The sequence below is a fragment of the Strigops habroptila genome, chromosome 5 (genome assembly GCF_004027225.2).
Source record: "Strigops habroptila isolate Jane chromosome 5, bStrHab1.2.pri, whole genome shotgun sequence".
NCBI lineage: Eukaryota > Metazoa > Chordata > Aves > Psittaciformes > Psittacidae > Strigops > Strigops habroptila.
In genome coordinates, this window is record NC_044281.2 from 49,145,731 (window position 1) to 49,167,796 (window position 22,066).

Genomic DNA, 22,066 nt, shown 5'->3' on the forward strand with positions numbered 1-22,066 from the left:
TCTAAATGATGCAAAAGATCAAGCGCCAGAACTTACTTCAAAAAAAGTCTGGGATTATGCCTGCCTAGGACTTCATTCAATGTCAAATATAACTACAGAAGGAAAGGATAAAAAAGAACCTTCAGACACAAAAGAGTTCAGGTTTCAGTAGATGAAGCCATGCAGTGATAACACAAGTACTATTTAAGTCTCCGCACTCACGAAAGGATGAAGCAAGCTTCATATGGTTGCTGCTTGTTTAAAAGCTGCAGGAAGGTTATTTTTAAATGATGCACGATTGTAAATTCAAAAAAATAAAAATTTATAAGAAGCATTAACTCTAATGAATTCCTTCAGGTATCTGCTCATCTGTTCTCTCACAAATACTCAGATTGTGTTGGGGACACAGCTGCATACACACATACACAGGGAGGTCTGTACATGTAGACCAGGACACCAAGACAGGTAAAAAAAACCCCAAAAAACCCCAAAACCAGAAGTTACGTATCAAACAAAAGCTGAGCACAGGAAAAAGTTCCTACACGTGTTTCATAGCCAGCTTTATGCCAGCAGTCCTTGCTAGCAACGGAGAAAGTAAGTTAAGTCCAGAAGAAGGGAGGGGTGCAGGGAAGGTGTTTTAAGGTTTGGTTTTCTTTCTCAATATCCTGGTCTGATTTGATTTCACAATAAATTAATTTCTCCAAATCAAGTCTGGTTTGCCCATGGCAATAACTGGTGAGTGATCTCTCCCTGTCCTATCTCAACCCACAGCCTTCTATTATATCTTCTCTCCCCTGTCCAGCTGAGGGGATAGAGCAGTGATAGAGCAGCTTTGGTGGGCGCCTGGCATCCAGCCAGGGTTCAATCCTCCGCAGGAAACGACGTTTTTCTGACTAACAGGTATGTCCCAATTAAGCAGTACTGGTTGTTTTAGTTAACTGCATAAGAGCAAAAATAAATAGATAATAAAGTGTCTGTACGTCTGCCTTTACAATGCATTTTAATATACACAATATGATAGTGTAATAACTGTCAGTTATTACTAGGCAATTAAGCCTATTTTCTGAGAAATCAAATAGCCAAGTTAAACTCACCTTAAATTATTCTGTTGACCTGATGGAATGACACTATAGTAAACTGGCATTCCTGTTGCGGGCAATCCTTGACTTGACTGACTGGGAATTATAACAGGCTGTTGATATGTCTGCTGGGGCACTGCTTGGGAACCTTGAGGCACCGAAACCTACAATTGAGAACACATTAACATTTTCTTCTGCAGACAGTGTTTTTTGCTGCCTCCTGTCCACCACCTAGTTTATATAAGAATTAAAAACAAACAAAAAAACAAACCAAAGCCAGAAACAGAAACATCTGCTGGAGTTCTCTAAATCCAGACGACTAGTGATAACAGTAGTTGAAACGATACTGCTTTGTTAAAGAAAAATAATGTTATCTTCTTTCCCCAAAAATTGTTGGTTCTGAGAGACTCCATCAGTTGAGATCTTCTCTACAACAGAAAGCAGGGTGGTAGGGATGGAAATCTTCCCCTTCCTCTGAATCACAACTAACATAGCACTTGGTTCTTAACAGGACTAGAACTTGTACACTTGCAACAGATTTTCTTCTCACTTCAACTGTGGTGTGTTTTGTTTGGTTGGTTTTGTCACCTTTGACACCTGCTTGCAGCTTTCTACCATTTACAAAGCAAAGCACTTGGGGAGGGGGGAGTGGGAGGGGAAGGAAAAAGAATCACTCAAGCACGCGGACGAGTGATTAGAAAGTTATGAATAAATGACCCACCTGGTAAGATGGCACTGAAGGATATGGAACAATCACACCTTGAATTTGATTCCCAACGCTGTTGTGTTGGCCACTGACTAGATTTTGATTCTGAGACTGCTGAACTCCAACTAAACCCTGGTAGTTTTGCTGCTGGTTGGGCAAGATCTGGTAACCTGAAATTATACATTTAAATCTTACTTTGAAATAATGCTCATATTTATACACAGTTGCCTATGTGAAAATGTATGTGTAGCATTTTCCAGTGGCTTTTTAAATCTGGCTTATCATGCATATGAAAAGAAGCCAATGTTGATTTTAACAGATTTACTCATTTGGATCCAGTATGAAACACTGTACATACTATCTGCAATGCTACTTTCACATGCTTGCAATATTTATTTACACTCTACATGAGTTACATGCATTAACACCTTGATTTGGTAAGTGAAAGCTGAAAGCATTTGAACAAAGCATGCTAGGTAATATCAAAACCAACAAATTGTCTATCATTATGAACAAGGCCATTCTAGGAACTTTAGTTTTGAAATTCTAGTAATGCTAAATTCTCCCAGTACCTCAGGTGCCCTATGGATAGGAGCAACTTGACTATGATTCAAAACTGAATTGCACTTCAACAAAATGTGTGTAAGACATGTGTGCAAATCTTTTGTAGAAGGGCAATTTCTACTGAAATCTGTAAGGCTGAAAACAACTGACATCTGAGAAAAATCTTCCAGGTAAAAGCCATGTTTGTATACAGTGGAAGACATTTTGTATTTAAAGTTATCTTGGGGAAAAAAAGATTTTCATGTTCACCCCTCTGTAGTGCCTCTACAACTATTTATTATTGTTTAAACTGCGATCTTTCAAAAATGGAGGGGAAAAAAAAAAAAAAAAATCCCCCAAACCCCAACCCCCCCCCCCCAACCCAGAACAAACCCCCCCCTCAAACCAAGCATGCTGGACGGGGCTTTGAGCACCCTGGTCTAGTGGGAGGTGTCCCTGCCCATGGCAGAGGGTTGGAACCAGATGATCTTTATGCTCCCTTCCAACCCAAACCGTTCTAGGCTTCTATGAGTGCCAAACAGGAAATGTGTGTAGGTCCAACCTTAACTCCCACTTTCTGTCCCCACTCCTCCCCCCCATACGTGTATAGTAGGCAACTGCCACCATGATCAAACACATGCAGAACACAAGTAAAATTCCTTCTGTCACATACAGGTATGCGCTACTTACCACATCCGCCAAAGTCCCTAACTATCAGTGTTTCTGAGACAAAGCCAGTTACTGCTCCAGAGTAACAGAACTGGGCTTGTCAAGATGCACTGACAGCGCTAAGAGTCTGTTTTTAACTTGGACACATTTGCATTCTCCTGACCTTGACATTCCCCATGTTCCCTACCTGGGTGTGGATCTATAATGCAGCAAATATAGCTGCAAAAGCTCACTTGGATTTTTTCTTTTTTTAAAACTCTGTTTAAGAAATAGCCTGTTCTATTTTGAAAATTAGTCAGTTAACACAAAACACTGTTTTGAAAACAAACCCCAGCAACGTTCATTGATGACATACATACAGGTACAATGTACATTGTGAATGAACAGTCTCAGCTGGCTGTCTTTATAGAAATAGCAACAATGAAGACTTAAAAGACTGTTAATATAATCAAATATTGTTTCAGAATATTAAAGAGAAGAAGGTTCAGTTTGTTAAAACCAAGAAAGCTATTCATTAGAAACACACACCACACTATAAATATTTTCAGAGTACTAAAAAGAACTTCAGTGCATGCTTCAATTGGGAATACTAATTAGAATTTCTAAGAACTCTTCAGTTTGAACTATGCACAAAAATCCACCTCATCTGTAATAAATAAAAAGCTTTGTTGCAAACTGATCTACGGCACCTAAAAAGCAGCAGAATGTGAAGCTGCGGTAGATGACATCCAATCAATACAGCTGCAACCTAAACCCTCATTTCCCAGAAATTGCAACGTAGCTGTGAATATTCTTCAGCTTTTTCTGGCACTTCCAGAGACAGACATGATCAATTTTGCAAGCACAGAGAACTGGAACAATATAAACTGACTGCCAAGAAGGTTCCCCACAGCGTTCCAAAGAATGCTCTATTTTTAGCTTCACAATTTCACCTCTGCCTAGAGAGCGGTCTGACAGAACTGCAGCACTCAGCAGAAACCCCACACCTGCCATAGCAGATTGTCTCATTACATAGAAAAACGCTGAAACAGGAGATAAAAGAAGCGTGTTTCTTAATATTTACACAATTAAAAAGAAATCACTGTTCATAGAAGTTCACTTACTGAATATAGAAATACATTTTCTGAAGAACACATTAAAAGTGAGGGAACAGCCTTTATTCAAGAACAGAAAAGCAAGTACAATCACTTGTTTGACAAGCTGTGAGTGTAGCTTGACTGCAACTAATGCAACTACAGCTGTTATTACAACTGCAATAGTTTTATCACTGGCTGTTGTGAAGCAGAAGCCAGCTGTACTTCAGCTGATGTTCTTACAGTAATTGTAGTTCAGACAAGATTTTTAATGAGCCTGTAGTTAGATCTTGTAGTAACTGGACCTTCATTGTCATGGCAATCAGAAATGCCTTTTTCTTAAGGAGAGTTTTCTTCTCCCAACATCTTTTGGGCAACCAAAGCATTCTTATTAAAAGTTAACCCCCCAGATATTTCGCCTGAAACCCCTTTAAAAAGGAAGGCAGGAAGCAGCTGAAAAAGAGACCGGTTCACTGTGAGAAATGTAAACCTCTCAGACAGTGTTACGGCCCCGAATCCAACAGCTCATAAATAAAGTCAGGCCAGTCCACAATATTAACCCAAAAGTGGCTTCAGTTGCCATGCTCTCAGAAGTGGTCATCTTTTATCTAAATTGGTGTTTGGAGAGTTGTTTCATAGTTAGTGACCAGTGTGTAAGATGAATAAACCCCATGGCTTTGATGTAATACAAGATCTGTTAATTCTTATTTTTGACCAGACACCTTGCTGTATTAGCCAAGGAACTGTCTTTTCTCTCAAAAACAGATGTTGCCAATAATCATCAGCCATTTTGGATGTAACTTTGTGTCAACCTAATATAAATATTTACTATTTAAAATAAATATACAAGAGAGAATTTCAAAATACACCATCTCACAGATCAGAAAACATGACGTGGAACCCTCCACTGCTAGAATGTTGATTCAGATTTGTCTATAAAGCAGTATACGAGAGCCAGCAATGGCTAGATAGCAATTTGGAGATAGCAGTTGCTAATAAATTACTTCTCTCTACCACTAGTGCTAGTAAATACCAAGTAACCAAACAGGATTGAATGGAATTATTGGCTGGACTATCCCTTCACTACTAAAATGTGATCCTTGGATGTCAGGCTTACAGGTACAAGGTACATTATCAAAGCAATAAAGTCTGCACAGCTTTCTTATTTTATTTCTTCTAGAATACAGAGGGAGATTTTCACTCCTGATGCTTTTCACCCTGTCCACGTTACAGGCAGTGAAATTCAGTTAAAACGTAAAGAGCTAAAAACATATAAGAAAGAAATTTACTTACTAGCAACTGATTCCTCCCTTTGCGTCTTGGTGCTGATGCACCGACACCCCATGCTTTCAACTTAACATTGTTTTAGTTGGCTACATATGTACACAGGGCTCTCTCTGATGTAGACAGTGTGTGTGCTATTTGCTAGGGTGTAAATGGGAAGTAACCCCAGCTAAGCCTCAGACTTTTTGCTACTAAGTAGTCTAGGTATTAAAAATTCAGAGGGAGGAAAGCAGGCTGTGTAATACAGCTGGATAATCTTTAACACCAGTGGACAGAACAAGTTACAAAAAAAGAGTAATTTGTTTTCCTTCAAAAAAAGGTCAATATACTTTCACTTCTGCAGAGGGAGCAGCAGTGATTTTACAGTAAGCAGGTACTAACAGTATTTTAAAGTGATCTGACAACCCTACCACAAGTGGGCATCACATCTTGATGATTCTGCAATGAAATAATCCTGTGTACATTTGTGAACTGAACCCTGAATAGCAACTTCAAGCATCGCTGCTGTTGGAGCACTTCCTAGAGTTGGAGAAGAGGGAGCCATCCCTCCCACAGGCTACTCAATAGAAGAGCTATAAAGAAATCCAGTTAATCTTTGTAAAAGCTGATCTTTCATCCTATTTCTGTAGAGCAACACTCAGCCAGGGCCAGGGGGAGAAATTAAAAAATTCTTCTTCCTGAAGGAAACTCAAAAGGACACCAAGTCTAACATATTCAACTAAGACATGGTATAAAAAACCAGATTTTTAAGGATCTCTGCTTCAAACATCACCAGCTACTGCTGAAAGTTTTGACTGTGAATCAGAAGTAAATTTGTTTCAGGAACTTCTCTTACTGGGGAAGTCATAATGATATTTTTAAGTACAGATTATCAGAGTGATGGTAGCTACGGTTACAATTTGTAAGGAAAGAAGGACAGTGGGAAAGAAAGGAGACAAAAATACAGCTTGGTAACATCCCTAGAAAGGTAACTCAGAAACAGTTGTAAAGTCTTCGCTAAAAATAGGAGGAGCAGAAAACTAGTTCTAACCACCTCTTCTTATATATTCAATACCCAGATACCTTTAATCATAGGACAGGAAAGACAAATTAAAACTGTTGTCACTAGTATCTTCTGCACAGCACTCTTTTCATGCCACATCATCTAAAATCAGTATCTTCTGTTTAGAACTTTCAGTTATGCTACATCTCTACAATGTTACGTCATTTAAAGGTACTAATTCATCTAACTTTGTAAGTTACTAAAAAGTTAGTTACTAGGTTACAAGTTCTTAAATTATTCAGTTCTAAACTTAAAAAAAATTATCCTGTAACTGAAGTTACAGCACGAGCCACTCACAGTTATGGCTTACATCTCAAGTTTCACGGCTTACAACTCAAGTTTTCCCACCTTAGGTTAGTTACATTTTGTACCCCATTATTTGAACCTCTGCTTTATCTGAAATTTTACAGCAAAATAAGCTTAATGAGCAAAACCAGGAGAAACCACACATGACGTGTTCCAATGAAATGCTGAAAGAGTTCAACAAACCTGTCTGCTGTCCTGGCTGTGCCAATGGTTGGTTTTGCTGTGTGTTGTAATGGACAGAAACAGGTCGGTATTGTTGACTGGAGTGCGGATACTGATTGGGGGTACAATAGCAAGCTGGCATCTAAAACCAAACAACAAATAAAGAGATTCATTACCTGCAAGCTTATAGAAGTCGGACATCTAAACGCAAAACCAATCACATTGTAAAAGATGCAAGACTTACTAAAAGGTGTGACTAATGTTAAAGAGTTTAGCAATTAAAAATACTTATACTAGATAAATTCCCTCTTTAACAGCTGACTTCTACTTTCACTGTAGAAGTGACAATTCCCAATTTCCAAAGACACATCTGAGACACTAGAAAACTATGTAGAACATAGTTTTATAAACTTTTATAACATAGAGTTTTACCAGTCAGATGTAAAATAGGAAAACCTGGGTGATTATTGCTCCTCAAGTAAATCGAAGTCATTAATTTCAAAGCACATAAGCCAGAAGAAAACCCCCCACCCCAGAATAAATGCATACAGGTGCGATGTAACAGGAGCCCCACACCATATAAAAAAGCTCATTAATAAAAGAGTATGATCCATTTTTAAACATAGCTTTTGGGAGGATGGAAATGGGTCCAGTGTACCTGTGGCACAGGTTGCTGCATGTATCCCTGCTGTGGCAGTACTTGCTGGTTGACAGGGTGGCTGGATGTTGAGTAGCCTGGAGCAGAAACCGGCTGGCCAGAGGGTGGTGGAGGTGGAGCAGCTGCGATGATATAACCAGACTGCTGTGGGGGCTGGAGGACTACAGTGGACTGGAACATAGCAGTATGGGGTTCAGCTGGATCGGGGGGTGGCTGGCGGGCAAGACTCATATGGCTGAATTGTGATCCTAGGTTGTCTTGCTGTAATAGGTAAGAAGAAAAGAGGAAAAATTACTTTTACAGATGTACATTCAGGGCAGGGGGGAAGCCAGTATCTCAGCAAGTTTCACATATGCATGTCTCAAATTACTGTGCATTAGTAGCATCAGCCAAAGAACAACAGGAAAGAACAAGATGCAACAGTCATAAATCATCTTCAGGGTTGACAGCAGGAGAGAATATCCACATTCAGAGACTTCATTCATTTCATTACAAATACTCAATTTTTGGATTACATTTGCCTCTATCTACCTATTATGAGAACTCAGTTGTCAAAAATAAAGTCAGAATTTATGCCACTAACATCTGCTGACTGGACTCCATGTGAAAACTTCTAACCCCAGTTAAAATAGCGGAGGGCATTAGTATTGCTGAAGTAATTTCTCTTTTTAAGAGCGCAAGTTAATGAGGCTCTAATCCTGAGTAACAAGGTACATTCCTCTAACTTGGTATTATACTGCATGCAAGGATTAATTTTTTTTTATAGCCTGAAATCAAGTAATAGCTCTAAGAAATGCATTCTAGTGGTTACCTACTATCTATGTTTTATTAACATCTGAAACTTTGATAATGATTGCCCCGAGCACTGCAGGAGTTCTGTGAAATTTGAACTATTACTGTAGCTCCAAGCTCCTTTTCTTTAGAAGCAATTCAGCATCAAATTATTGACATCCTGGTAATAGGAAGTGATCACTAGTATTGTAATGTTTTGTTAAACAAGAAGATTTGGTTCATACTTCAAAAGTGGACTCTCCAAACATGGAGGAACACTAAAGAACACTTGATCCTCTCTTAGATCATCCTGAAGAAGAGAGGAGTTAATCAAGAGCAAGTGTAAGCTCTGTCTTTTACTGATTAGCTACATTCACATTTTATGGTGAAATTTTATAGTTCCAGGCTATTCTTAATTATGACTGGAAATATGAATTTGCACCTGAAACTTTATTTAGAATACCTTTACAGCTTAAAAAGACCCATTTTCATTAGATCAGCAATCTAACTTTGCCTTTTGCATTTCATTCTTTAATGATGCCTATTAATGCAACTATAATGCTTTTTCTACACTGCTTTTCATAATACCTAGTTTATAGAGGAGATACTGATATTTAATTGTGAGTTAATACTGGCTCTAAAAATGTCCAAAGGAGAAACCCAAATAATACACATTTATTTCTGTTACACTACCAATATGAGTAAATTCTGATCTGGTCAGTTTGTGCTACAGTGATATGCATAGTATGAGCATGATTAACCACTGAAACAGGGTATTACCAATAAACGGATAAGACAAACTTTCCTGGTACCAATTACAAGTGTGTTGTATTTAGATTATGAACCAAGACCATCAATGCTTTAACTATGATACTTAAGTTACCATTAGCAGGAAAAAAACATTTGAAACTGCTAGCACACTTAGTATCTGAACCCACTTCCTGAATATGAAATGCTCCAAAATTATTACGAACCTGGAAGGAGTTTCATTCTCTGCTTTAACAGCCATGTGCCTGACAATGACTGTGAATCACAGCAGACACACCTGACTTAGCTGCTACTAACAGCAATTCAGTCATATGCTAAACTCGCATAGGAAGCTTACACTGGCTAATTAAACATTCCCATTTCATTGCTAAGAAGGTCAGAGTTATACTGACTGCAGTCCACACATATTCAAACTCTAAAAGAACATAAGAAATAACATTGCTATTAAACCCACCCCACCCTCCACAACATGCAATTCCTTTTAGAACTGTGTACCTGAAGTACAGGTAACAGTTACAGTATAGTTTTAATTATATGCAGGCTATTGAATTCAGAGAAATATCTATTATTAGAAGACATTTCTGATTAATGTGGAAAGTAACAACAAAATAGAAACTCTGAATACATTCTAAAATATCTACTGGATAACACTGTGGTGGGTTAACCTTGGCTGGCCCTTAGGTGCCCACCAAGCCCCTCTTCACTCCCCCATCATTAGCAATACAGGGGAGAAAAATAAGATGAAAGCTCACAAGTCAAGAAAAGGACAGTGAAATCACGCACCAATTACCATCCCAGGCAAACAGACCTGACTTGAGGAAGATTAATTTAATTTATTGCCAATTGATAAGAGAGCAGGATAGTGAGAAATAAAAAAATAAAACCAGCTTCCCCCAGTCTCCCTGCTTCTTCCGAGGCTCAGCTTCACCCCCAACTCTTCTACCTCCTCCTCTGAGTGTCACAGGGGGATGGGGATTGTGAAGTTCATAACACTTCACCTCTGCTGCTCCTTCCCTCCTCAGACTCTTCCCTTCCACAGCAGACAGTCCTCCATGGACTTCCCCAATGTCAGTCCTTCCTTCCCACAGGCTGCAGTTCTTCATGAACTGCTCCAGTGTGGGCCCCCTGCTCGGACACAAGTCCTGCAGCAAACCTGCTCCAGCATGGGCTTCCCACAGGGTCACAGCCTCCTTTGGGCATCCCCCGCTGTGGTGCGGGGTCATCCCCAGGCTGCAGGTGGCGATCTGCTCCTGGACCTCCATGGGCTGCAGGGCACAGCCGGCCTCACAGGCTGCAGAGGAATCTCTGCCCTGGTGCCTGGAGCACCTCCTCCCTTTCCTCTTTCTGACTCTGGTGCCTGCAGAGCTGTTTCTCACTCCTTTTTCCCCTCTCACAGCTGCTGCACAGCATTTTTCACCCTTTTGGAAATACATTATCACAGAGATGCCACCGGTGTCAACAGTTGACTCAGCTTTGGGCAGCGCAGGGTCAGTCTTGGAAATTGGCTCTGCCCGAAATTGGCTCTGCCCGAAACTGGCTCTGCCCGACAAGGGGGCAGCTCCCACTCTTTTCTTGCCCCAGTCCCCATGGTACCAAAACCTTGCCACACAGACGTATTCATTAGAGCATGAGAGCTGTCTGGGGAGTTGGGAAAGCCTTAACTTTTGACTTGGGCTCTAGTTCAGATTTTGCCTTGGATAACTCATTTACAAGGTTTCATTTTCAACTTGTGTGGGGTTTTTTTTCTGTTTGTTTTGGTTTTTAAACACAAAAGACTAAGATACTTTATTTCCAGCTTCTATTTGTTAAACAAGGGATGCTAGTGAGGTAAGAGGATTCAGAGTTCTGGCAAAGAGGATAGAAAAAAGGTAACCTCAAAAAAACCAGAACAGACGATCCCTCAAAATGTTATTAGCGTTCAGCAGAAGGAATAGTAGGCAAGCAACAAGAACAGATGGAAAGAGGTTAATCCAGAGACATAAAAAGGTACGGACTGGCTAACAAAACAACAGCATTTGAAAGCTGTTCCTTTTCCAAGGAAAATAATAGATATCTAAATACAGAGCTATATAGATATAGCCTTAATTGTATGAATTTCTGCTGAACTTGGAATAAACACATTAAAAATCTCAGGAACTATTTTCCCCTTCTCAGTAACATTTCACTGTGATTGAAAAGGTAGCCAGTCATTACACTCATATCACACACCATTACAACCAACCAAGCAAAGGTTAGCATCCACTAAAGATTAACCCATGCAAGGAGGAGATGATCAGAAGATGTAATACCACAGAATATTGCTGTGTAGAGGAGACTGGCAGGAGCGGGGGTGGATAAGAGACTGCTGAGTACTGAACAGGCTGGGAAGAAGGCTGCAGAGGCCGCATAGGCTGAAGAAAGAACAGGTTTATAAACATGGTTAACATCAGAGTAAGAGAAGAGAAAACAAAGTCAAAGTCTTTTGTAATAGAAAAAAAAGCAACTATGCTCCATTACAAGACAGGGAATGGATACATCTTACTTTAAGCTCAAGACTGCACAGAATTAAAACTGAAGTAATTTTCAATATCCCAGTCTCCCAGCAGAAATAAATTTGCTTTTTGTACGTTATATTAACCATAAGCCAGCAAGTTGCTTCTATATAATATTTACTGTTACTTTTAGAGAGATGTATTTTTTTTAATTATAAAACTACACATGTATTCTTAAATGCAAGTTGTTTCAAAGCATCTAAATGCAGAATGAATTTACTATTAACCACAGATTAAAACATATTACTTCCATTTATTCAACAATACTATTTTCTCTAGACTGGTTATTTGAACATCAGAGAGGTATAATTGCTGATGCTATTTCAGGCAGGTTCAACTCCAGTATCCATTGAGAAGGCAATCATAGAAGTAGTAAAGAATTTGTGAAGAAAACTGCAAATACCACATACGCACTTCCACAAACTAGACAGGGAGAAAGAGCACAAATGAGCCTTTTTCAAAACAGAGCGTCCTTACTGTGACATACACAGAAGATTTAGTCAGGGTTAAATGAATAAAGATAAAGGTTTAGATGAAGTTCTATAAATAACTTTTACAGTTTGAGAACTATAAAAATTTGAGAACAATTTGAAAATACCACAGGAGACTACAGCTAGTAGCTTAGTGCCTGAAATAGCAGCTGTGAAGAGATGTAGAACCCTCCTTTTCCTCCCCTCTTTGCTTTTCATCTTCAAAGGCTGTGGTCGTCTTTAATCTGACTGATTCTACTCAATTCCTCTTGTATAAGATGAGGATAAAATATATCCTGTATTTCAGCACGCAGTTTTGTGAGTAGAGTGAGCCAAACCACTACTAAAGAGGCGTTCCCATTCCACCAGTCCCAAGCTACCTCTTTTGTGCCATGACTACTGCTTGTGCAGTAAAGCCCAGGAATTCACCCGGCTGAAAGATAACCTTAAGACAAGGACACAAAGTTTTCAGTCGGATTAACTCTCTTCGCAGATCGCTGACTACGTTACTGTTAACGTTGGGATAACCGCACAGTGTGACTACTGATAAAGGCAGAACCTCTTTTCCACAGCAATCTAGGCATGCTATATTCTTGATACCATTATATTTTCATACTAAAATATCTTCTATATTTTTAAGAAAAGACTGCCTACCACATTCAGTTGTTAGCAGAATGGATAGTTCTGAGGACTAGGGGAAAAAAGTCCGGTTACCTATATCTGCGCAGCTCTTACTTCTCAACATACACTTCAACGGAACGAACCTATTGATCCCTTGTCATCAGACAATGTGACAGTATCAGTCATCAATACAAGTATCGTGTATTTGACATGTGCACCTGTGAGAGGATGTGATTTGCTGCTGGCTGTTGCTGAGGTGGTGCAGGAAGAGGCGGCTGTTGTGGAGGTCCAGGCACTTGGGTCCTAACAGGTTGCTGAGGCATAGGAGGATTGTACACAACTGGAGTGCCATCTGGATTAAGGAATGGCTGACCTGAAAAGGTGGAAGAGAACAAACACAACCAAATGACAGCCAGCTGCATCATCTAAGCCTGAAGAAAACAAAACCAAATGCATTTACAGTAGGCAAAATAATAATTTTTGAAAATAAGTGATGTCAAACTGGTTTATATGACAGATTCATGCCAAACCCCCACACAACTACGTTTGTAACAGCAATGACTAAACAGCCCTCATTTGACAAACCACAGGCAGCGAAAACCCAAAACATGTAAGGTAAACAAAGATACCCCAGTCTTTACTTTGTGAACACAGATAAATATTTATTGTATCCTGCTTGTCCTGAAAACTCATTTTTAATTAAGTGTATTGAAAAGGGCAGGAGTAATAAAGGAAAACCCTATTAAAAATACTATTGTAAGGACCTTTTAAAAGGCAATTAAATGAATCTCCTTTAATCAGTTTGAACACCAATCAGAACACAGGAGAGCTTAAAGGCAAATCTTTTAAAAATGTATATATACATATATACATTTATATAAGCAGTAGCTGCAATGGTATTTCCTTAACTGCTAATGAGATTACTGTCAAAGGACTCTCATCCCCTATTCATAGATGAATTGGCTTTCAGCTTTCAAACTAAATAGTGTAGTATTAGTCTCCTATTTAATCATTTGCAACTTCAATATTACAGCAGTGGGCTAATGAAAAAGAATTAAAAAATAAACTACTTCAAAGTAAATTATAAACAAACAGTGATTTATTTTGGTGCCTGGGTTGGGAAAAACAAATCAAAGGAACAACAGATTAGCTCACAAGGGCCCGTGTCTAGCTGCTTAACTACATGTGTCTGGCATTGGTTTATTTTGATATTTAAGGTCCAAAACTGATATAAATTTTTCTCTTTTCCGATACAAATATTTTCTTGTCTGAGATTCTTCCCAGAAAGGTATAAACTGAGACTAAAACTTCTACACCCTAGCCAGGGTCCTGTTAAAGTAGTGCTCCTCCAGATTTCTTTACCCCATCATATTTAAATAAAACTGGCCAACATAAAAGTGTAAACTTGCTGCAGAAAGGACTGACGCAATTAATGCAAGAGGTAGACAGGAAGCATGAACTGACTTGCAAAAGTAAGCTACGTGTATTATGCAGCTGGACTGCAGGCGATCAAGCTATATCCAATTTAGCTTAATGGTTTTCTCTTTAATGCTCAAGAACTGGCAATGTTCACAAAAATAGGGGAGTCAGATTTTCTTATTTCCTTCTACTGCTTTCTGGTAACCATGGGAGCTTAACTTGTTTCCTGTAGTGGCTGAATAAGAACTGCCTTTTCCTAATTATCACCTTCAACTACTGAGAACAACTCAGTTGACCTAAGGTCATGAGATCCTGTCAGAAATCCCGAGAAACTAGCTATGTTTTTTGAACTGTGACTGTCATTTGGAACAATCAAGCCAGATGAACAGTTACAGAACATGATTATTCAAGTATATTTTAAGTCAACTGTTTATCTGAACCTAGATATTCCAAATTCTGGAAGTGCACTTTATCTTCTACTAGACACTCTAGACACTCAGACTTTTAACGTAATATTCTGTTATAAAAGACTATAAATTAGTGATTTAAATACATTAACAAATTGATAAAATGTAGTTAGAATCACAATTGGAAAATTAAGCTAATTTTAATTGATATGAAAAAGTCTACAATTCTGCTGCCTCTTCTGAAGGGGGTGCAAGTACAAGTTGCTTTCAGATGAAAAACTTTCACAACCACATTTGTTTCTCTGCCCTTCCCTGTTGCTATGTGGAAGTCCCATCAATGTAACAGGGAAAATGACCAACAGTGCAGGAGGAAGAAAGGGAAACTGATCACATGCAAAACATTGACAAGCACATAACTGAAATGAAAATGACTCAAATCCCACTACTTTTTAAGTGGCAAAACTGTATTATTTTACATGAAATCACCTTCAAGCTGATGGTATCGTTTCAGTGCTTGCAGTATCTGTTTTGCCATACAGTAACTAAAGATTTTAGCACAGTCATATTATGAAAAATGACAGCCAACATTCTTTATATTTAATGTAGAGTACAGAATACCCTAGTGTATCAAAACACTAAGCCTGCTTTTTTTTCTAGCAAAACTTGTTTGCCAGTGATCACATTTGTCTTCAGATGCTCAACACACAATGGAAAATTCACGTACAAGATATGCAACTATCATTATAACTAGAAAATTGAAGTCAGTAGTGCTGTTGTCCAGCACCTAGGTCTAAGATGGCAAAGACATCCTCCTCCAATCCAATGGCTATCTACAAAAATTACATGCTACAGCTAGTCATTTCTTACCCGTTTTTTAGCAGGGCTGGCTTAAACTGTTCCATTTATACAGTAAGTTATTTAAGAGAAACCTTAGGCAGCACATCAATATGCAGAATCATTGATTTAAAAAAATCTTAAATGCTGTATACATAGCAATTAATTTATATTAAGGCAAAGAGAACTTTATTTATTTCAAAGTTAAACCTTTCAGTTATAGAAGCGAAATAATTTAATAACTCTTCATTTTAATAACCTCAATGAGAAAAATTTAGTTTAAAACATCACTTGCAGTTATATTCTAACATAATAAATTCTATCTACAGAATGATGGAAAAAAATGTCCTAAGTATTTTCTTTTCCACAAGAAAACCAAATCTTTACACTAAAATAAAATACAATAATTTTCCACAGATAACGTGTTAGGTAAATCAAAATTTTCATTTCTCAACTTGTACAATAAAGTAAAAGTTTGCCCAGAGAATGCTAACTAGTCATTTAATCTGGACAAGTGTTTACACATCTCTTTGCATCTACATTGTGAAGTATCAATTTCCTACTACTTACTAAAAATATCAGTGTTGGCCAATTACACCAACAGTTTTGAACTGATAAACAGAAGTTTAGAAATAGCATGGAATCTCACGCTTACTTCTTTCACTTGTTTTAAATCAGTGTCATGAACGTAAAGATATGAGCATGTTGTGACCAAAAACCACACACAAACCCACAGGATGATAAATTCTTTCAAGTCAATATGAGTAATACTTTAGGCTCTCTCCCCTCACTGAAACTGTTTTATAGCAGCACTGGGAAAGACTTTACCTTTTCCCAGAAAAATAGATGAAACTATTTAAGTTGTTCTGTGTTCTGGATAATAAATCACAGGATTTTCAGATTTCATCCAAGTCACTTATTAAAATTTTAATTATAAGTTAAACTCTACTAGAGAGAAATCCTTTGATCCTAGAGTCATGCTTTCTTTCAAATTAAGTGCACTGAACAAACACAACCACAGAAAAGAAAGAGGGAAAAAAAGAAAGGACAACACTGACATTCAGTCTTATGTAAACACTCGTGCATTTTTCTCCAAGATCTCAATTGAAACAAAAACATCCACAAGCATGTACCAACCTGTTTGAGGGTTGATCAGAATACTGCCAGGCGGTATGCCTGCCGCTTCCAAGGGAAGCAAAAAGAAGCTAGTGCTAGTAGGTGCCACTTGCCCGCTTATGCCACCATCAAAGGAAAGAGAGTTACTAGTGCTGACAGTTGGATAGACGGCAGGTGTGCCATGAGAAGGCTGGCTTAGAGCTGGCACTGGAAGAGGCTGCTGGGTGTGAGAAAGAGAACCCGTGGATGACCCTACACTACTAGAAGACTCTGAACCTAGGAAAGGAGTAATGAGAAATTGTTTTTACCTAGAGACAGAAACATCACACTCACTTAAAATATATACTTGTAAATGCGTACCCTTAAAGCTCAGCATTAATTACATTATTAAACAGTGGCCTTTTCACTGAACTCCCCCTTCAGCTCCCCTGGAATATCATTACAAGACTCCTTCTGTGAACCAAGGGTCAGTTCAGCACTGCTTTGCACTGTAGTGAAGCTTTCATAATCAGCTCAGATTTTCTGGACAGAAAACAGATGCCTGTACATATGCACATGCTGATGTTCAGTCCATCCACAATTCATTTAGGTGTTTGGACAATTATTTCAAAATGGTGCATGCACATGTATCAACTGGATACACCGAAGCGATGAACACACATCATACAACTGCTGCATAGGTGCCAGCTGTGAGGTAATGCAGATGCCATGGGTCCAGTGTCCCTCCAGACACACTAGCTAAATTCACATGCTCTGTAGACATAGCATGTAAACAATGACCATTTCCTTTTTACTATGAGACATCAGAGATCTTCTCTGACTCACATGCTGGACAAATTGCAATATACTAGCAAAGCCCAAACTATTTTTTTTTAAACTCCTCTGACAATTTCCAGACTGAAATCAAGAATACCGCTGAAAAAAGTCATGGTAACTGGTAGCTTTCACCAAGTTTTATGCAACAATTCAAAGTTCAGAAAGAGTATGAAATAGCTGATTAAAAGCAATAAGCATTTTATAGATATGAACAGCTATAAACATTGCAAGGCAGTGGAGAACCAGACCCTGAGCTTTGTGAAAGCCAGTGCATGCAGCTAAAAGAAAATTCCAAAAGTCCAGTATGGATAGGTCCATAGAACTGCACTGTTCCTAGATTGCTGTATACCTAGCATCTCTAGGCATACAGTTTATCATTCTTTTTATTAAGTCTTTGCAATGATACTCGCTGTACTTGGAAACGGAACATAGCTGTTTAAATTTAAGAACTCTTCATTAGCAGCCTCTATACAATCTAGAAGAGAAGGCAAGACTCAAAGGGCTGCAACAAAATTTATCTACTGTCTGAAGCAGCTCTGCTTCTTTATCTCTGGATAAAGGTTTCTAATTGTAACCCATTTACTTCTGCATATGAACAGATAGTTTAGCTTGAAGCACTTGCTGATGCTGACTATTAATTAACCTTTTTTCTATTGCTAGATGAAGTGAAATACAAAGGTATTAATTGTAAACTGGGCAAAATAGCACATCCCAGCTCTGAAAAACAATCTTCACCTGACCAGAGTTAATTTGATTTGTTTACAAGTGTATCCACTTCTAGATTATGTAGAGAAATGAGGCTGAAGCCATAATTAAAGCCAATTACATCTTGGATCAAAATGAACAAACAAAACCAAACTCAACACATGCAAAATCACCACAACCTGTAGCTGCAGTGAAGCAACCACCAAAGACAGGCATTCTGAACTTGGACTGTTAACTCTCAGAATGCCAAAATAAAGTTTTCAGTGAAATTTTAAGAATCCATTTATGTTCTTGCAACTTAGAAAACAAAGATTTCTAAGAACGTATTTATTATTTAGGCTATTGTCAGGTTGTAGTTTCCTTTCAAGCTGTGCCAAATAGGATTACTACATTGCTAAATGAAATAACTCGATATGATGGCACAATTTTACAGCATATGCAAAAGTACCTTGGAATGTATTTAATACAAGTATACAAAGGACAAACAGAATTTATAACTGGTTTACTGCATTAAGACACACAATAGTGATAGACATATAAGGTAGTGGTGGTTTAAGGGAAAGCAAAAAGTGTTAACATATCCTCATCAGAAACAAGTTTTATAAAGAAGATCACAGCCAAGCATTAACACAGGCAAGCAATAATATTGTGCTTTTTTACAGTTCTACTTCAAGTTCTGAAGCAGTGCATCTGTAACCCACCCAGGTATTTACAAGCCTCAAAATTCTCCACAACCAAGATTATCTATTTGATCAAACTGCATTGGCATTTAGAACACAAATATTTACTAAATTTCATTTTTGACCCACAGAAGATTTAGATCCATATGTTTAGAGATTTTGATTTGACATTAATTACAAGTTAACACACCTTTGAAACCCAGACTCTTACATTTTTCCCCAAAATTTCTGAATCTAAACCAGTACACTTTGATCACTGATCTGATTTTTCAGCAATCTAAAAATTAAGCTTTTTAGCCATATTCATTTAAACAATGGCACTGAAACACAATAAATATAACTACAAATTGACAGGCTTTAATGCTGTTTCTTCCTAGCTAGAAGGATAGCAGCGCACTGTTTCCTAAGACTGCACAATGCAGCTTTGCCACACTGAAACCAAAGAGCTGAACTGTAATTTTTTTATTTTGTATGAAGTACTTATGTTGATAAAGGTTTTCATATCCTTTGTACGAGATGAAATGCATTTAGCTTAAAGCCATTTATAATGCACTTTACAATTCTACTTCCAAAGTCAGAAGATTTCATTTAGTTAATTACCTGAATTTTAGCCCCCTGAGGCAGTTCTCCCCTACAGGGCTAGGTCTGCACTTATTCTATGTATGCAGCCCCCACTAAATTCAGAGGGAGCTGTATTCATGGAGCACCTACGAGACTGAGGCCTCTACATATGTACACATCTGCAATACGCATCAAGTATCAAACCATCAGGTACTTCACTGCTATGTAACTATGCATTTGTACAGATTTTATTATACCTGTCTTAGACAGCCTGCCTGTGCTTTTGCTGCTTCCAGAGCTATCTCCTCTTGTCAGAACTGATATCCCACTGAAGCTGCTGGCTTTCGTTACAGCTGGCTTCAGATTGCGGATGGAGCTATCAGAGTCGGTGCTGCTCCAGGGACGGGGTTCACAATACTTCAGATCATTCTCAGTACTGCTCTGATGGCTGTTGGCTGATCTCCCTGATGTTTCCTTATTGATTCTGTAAGTTATAAACTAAACTTTTAGCACAAGCATCAATTGCAAAATAAGGGAAAAGAAAAAAAAAAAGAAGAAAAAAAAAGAAAGAAAAGGTGAAATGCATGCAGAATACTTTGGAATTTTTTTTTTTTTTAAAGAAAGCATCAAATACCTAAGTATCTGTCGTCTTTGTTGTGTACTATTAGTTTCTTCCTCCTGGATTCTGTTGACATTTTAATAAGATAGCTTAATATTTATTAAGAAAATAGGAAAACGAAACAGAATTAAACTGCAAATTTTCTTACCTTTTATCAGTGAAATAATTCTCTTGGGAACACAGGGACTGAGGGGCAAAGAAGTGTAGAAATTAATACGAATGGCATCTAGAACCCCTACTACAGCGCAGTAACAAAACATGCTGCAATATAGTGTCTTTTGTATTAGACATGGACTTTTACAGCATCCTCTTTATATTAAGCTGCCTGAAAACTTCAACCTCTTTAGTGGATAACTTCCATGTTATGGGGAAAAAAAAGCAATATAAAAAAGCCCATCTGCAGGAAATAAAAAGTTGGCATTAGAATAGTTACAATGCTGATTATTGTGTTTATATCAGTATTTTACTGAAGTTACATTTCTTCCATTTGGCCTTCACTGCCTTATGTCACTTCCAGCTGATGTGTGACTTCGTCTGCCTGCTAACAACACCTGAGTTGCCTTGGCTTTTGCTTGAAAGTGTGAAGTAGAAGATGATGCTGGCTATTGTACTGAATTCTCTGGGTACAAGTACGCATATGCTAAAAAGCAGACAGGATATACCGTCAAAAAGGCTATTATTAAATTTAATTACGTTGTCCTTGACTGTGACTTTTAACATTTGGTACAAAGCTTCTAAGGGTACAATACCTGGTAAATGAGTATGCAAAAATAAAAGGTAGTTTTGTATCCCAAAGTCCATTCTTTTTGTTCATAACTGCAGTGAATGCAAAAAGGCTTTTGGAAAGTAACTGCATACAGCAAACTAGCCTCTCTGAGCTTGTTACTCTTTCTTCAGAACAAGAATCTGGTTTTGGATGTGCAAGAGCTACAGATAAATGTCCAGAAAAGTGGATTATTAGAAGTAACGCTTATTTTTGAAGACATATTTTTTCCGTTTCACTCAATATGATTAAAAATAATCATTACTTGTGATCGAATTATAGTTTACAATGTTGTCCTGCTTGCTAACTCCAGTCACGAGAAGACTAGTCTTCCAGAATCCTGACTGAAATTTCACATATGGGAACTCAAATAATTTTACTGTGACCAGTCATAAGATGTGTTTGATATAGATACAAGTGAGAAAAAACACTGATATTTTGGGTTTTGGTTTTTTTTGTGTGTTGTGGTTTCTTTTTTTTTGTTTGTTTCCTGGGAAGAAGTATTTTTTAACAAAAACCACATGTGCATGTGTGTGTGTGAAGTCTTGATAGAAAACACTGGAAGATTTTCTTTGATACATACATCTTGTGCAAATATTCTTTCTCTAGCCCTCTGATATTCTTCTTCACGTTCTTCTATGGACTTACTTCTTCTGTCGTCTTTTAATCGTATTCTCATCTAAATTAAGTGATACAGTGTCAACTTCTACAGGAAAATAGTATAAACACAGTCAAATACAGCACGTGGAAAGGAATAATCCATATGTATTTTACCTGGTTGTCATCTTTGTCTAAACTAGAGTTATCCCTTTTAAGGATGTACCGCTTCTGGAAATCATCGCTCTTCTCATCTTTTATATGCTCACAAAACTTTTGGTCAGGTCTGTGAAAAGTGGTTAGAAAGAAAAGATTTATGGTTTTGTAAATATACTATACACAGTGGAACAAACTGAAATATACCCAAGACTAACATTAACTATACTTAGTATTCTAAGTGAAGTGATAGATTTGGTTGTCCAGGCAATGGGAACGGTACCAAAACCATAAGAAGATGTGTACCCCTGACAAGTCCTGTTCCTGAGGAGTAACAAACCTGCTCTTAAAATCTCTTCCTCCTTCAAAGTTTTTGCTTCAATTTCCAATTAAGGTGGCAAGCAAACCACATGCCCTTGGGGAACCAGAAGTGCTCTCGAATCCAGACTGGTGCCATGCAATGGATATTGAGCATGCATGGAAGTGAAGATAGGTGCTTTCTGCTACAGCTGTAATACCTCAGAATTCATTTCAAGGGAAAACAGAAGATAGAGGAGAAAGCATTGAAACTTGCAAACTTATATAACAGAATTAAGTAGAAATAAGCGAGAGAAGAACAACAGTATAATGTAGGCAAGCAAGAGCTTCACAAGATCACAGTGAGAGGATGAAGCAACAGATTATATATTTGTTTTGATATTTTATCTACTCTGTGAAAGAAAATGAGGTAT

General features: G+C 38.0%; 1 protein-coding gene across 18 annotated transcripts in view; it reads right to left on the minus strand.

Annotated features, from left to right (window-relative positions):
- Positions 1-22,066, minus strand: part of R3HDM1 (R3H domain containing 1) — an 88,100-nt gene that overhangs the window by 10,500 nt on the left and 55,534 nt on the right. For 7 of the 18 annotated variants that reach the window (XM_030487893.1, XM_030487890.1, XM_030487894.1 and 4 more), the window contains 12 exons: positions 21,357-21,465; positions 21,166-21,261; positions 19,968-20,005; positions 19,835-19,885; positions 19,458-19,684; positions 16,460-16,714; positions 12,881-13,035; positions 11,329-11,430; positions 7,502-7,762; positions 6,865-6,985; positions 1,780-1,934; positions 1,074-1,222 (listed from right to left, as the gene is read on the minus strand). In XM_030487893.1, coding sequence (XP_030343753.1) covers positions 1,074-1,222; positions 1,780-1,934; positions 6,865-6,985; positions 7,502-7,762; positions 11,329-11,430; positions 12,881-13,035; positions 16,460-16,714; positions 19,458-19,684; positions 19,835-19,885; positions 19,968-20,005; positions 21,166-21,261; positions 21,357-21,465 — 1,719 coding nt within the window. The remainder of the gene's footprint in view (positions 1-1,073; positions 1,223-1,779; positions 1,935-6,864; positions 6,986-7,501; positions 7,763-11,328; positions 11,431-12,880; positions 13,036-16,459; positions 16,715-19,457; positions 19,685-19,834; positions 19,886-19,967; positions 20,006-21,165; positions 21,262-21,356; positions 21,466-22,066) is intronic. The other 11 variants (XM_030487899.1, XM_030487901.1, XM_030487898.1 and 8 more) reach the window with 7 other exon arrangements.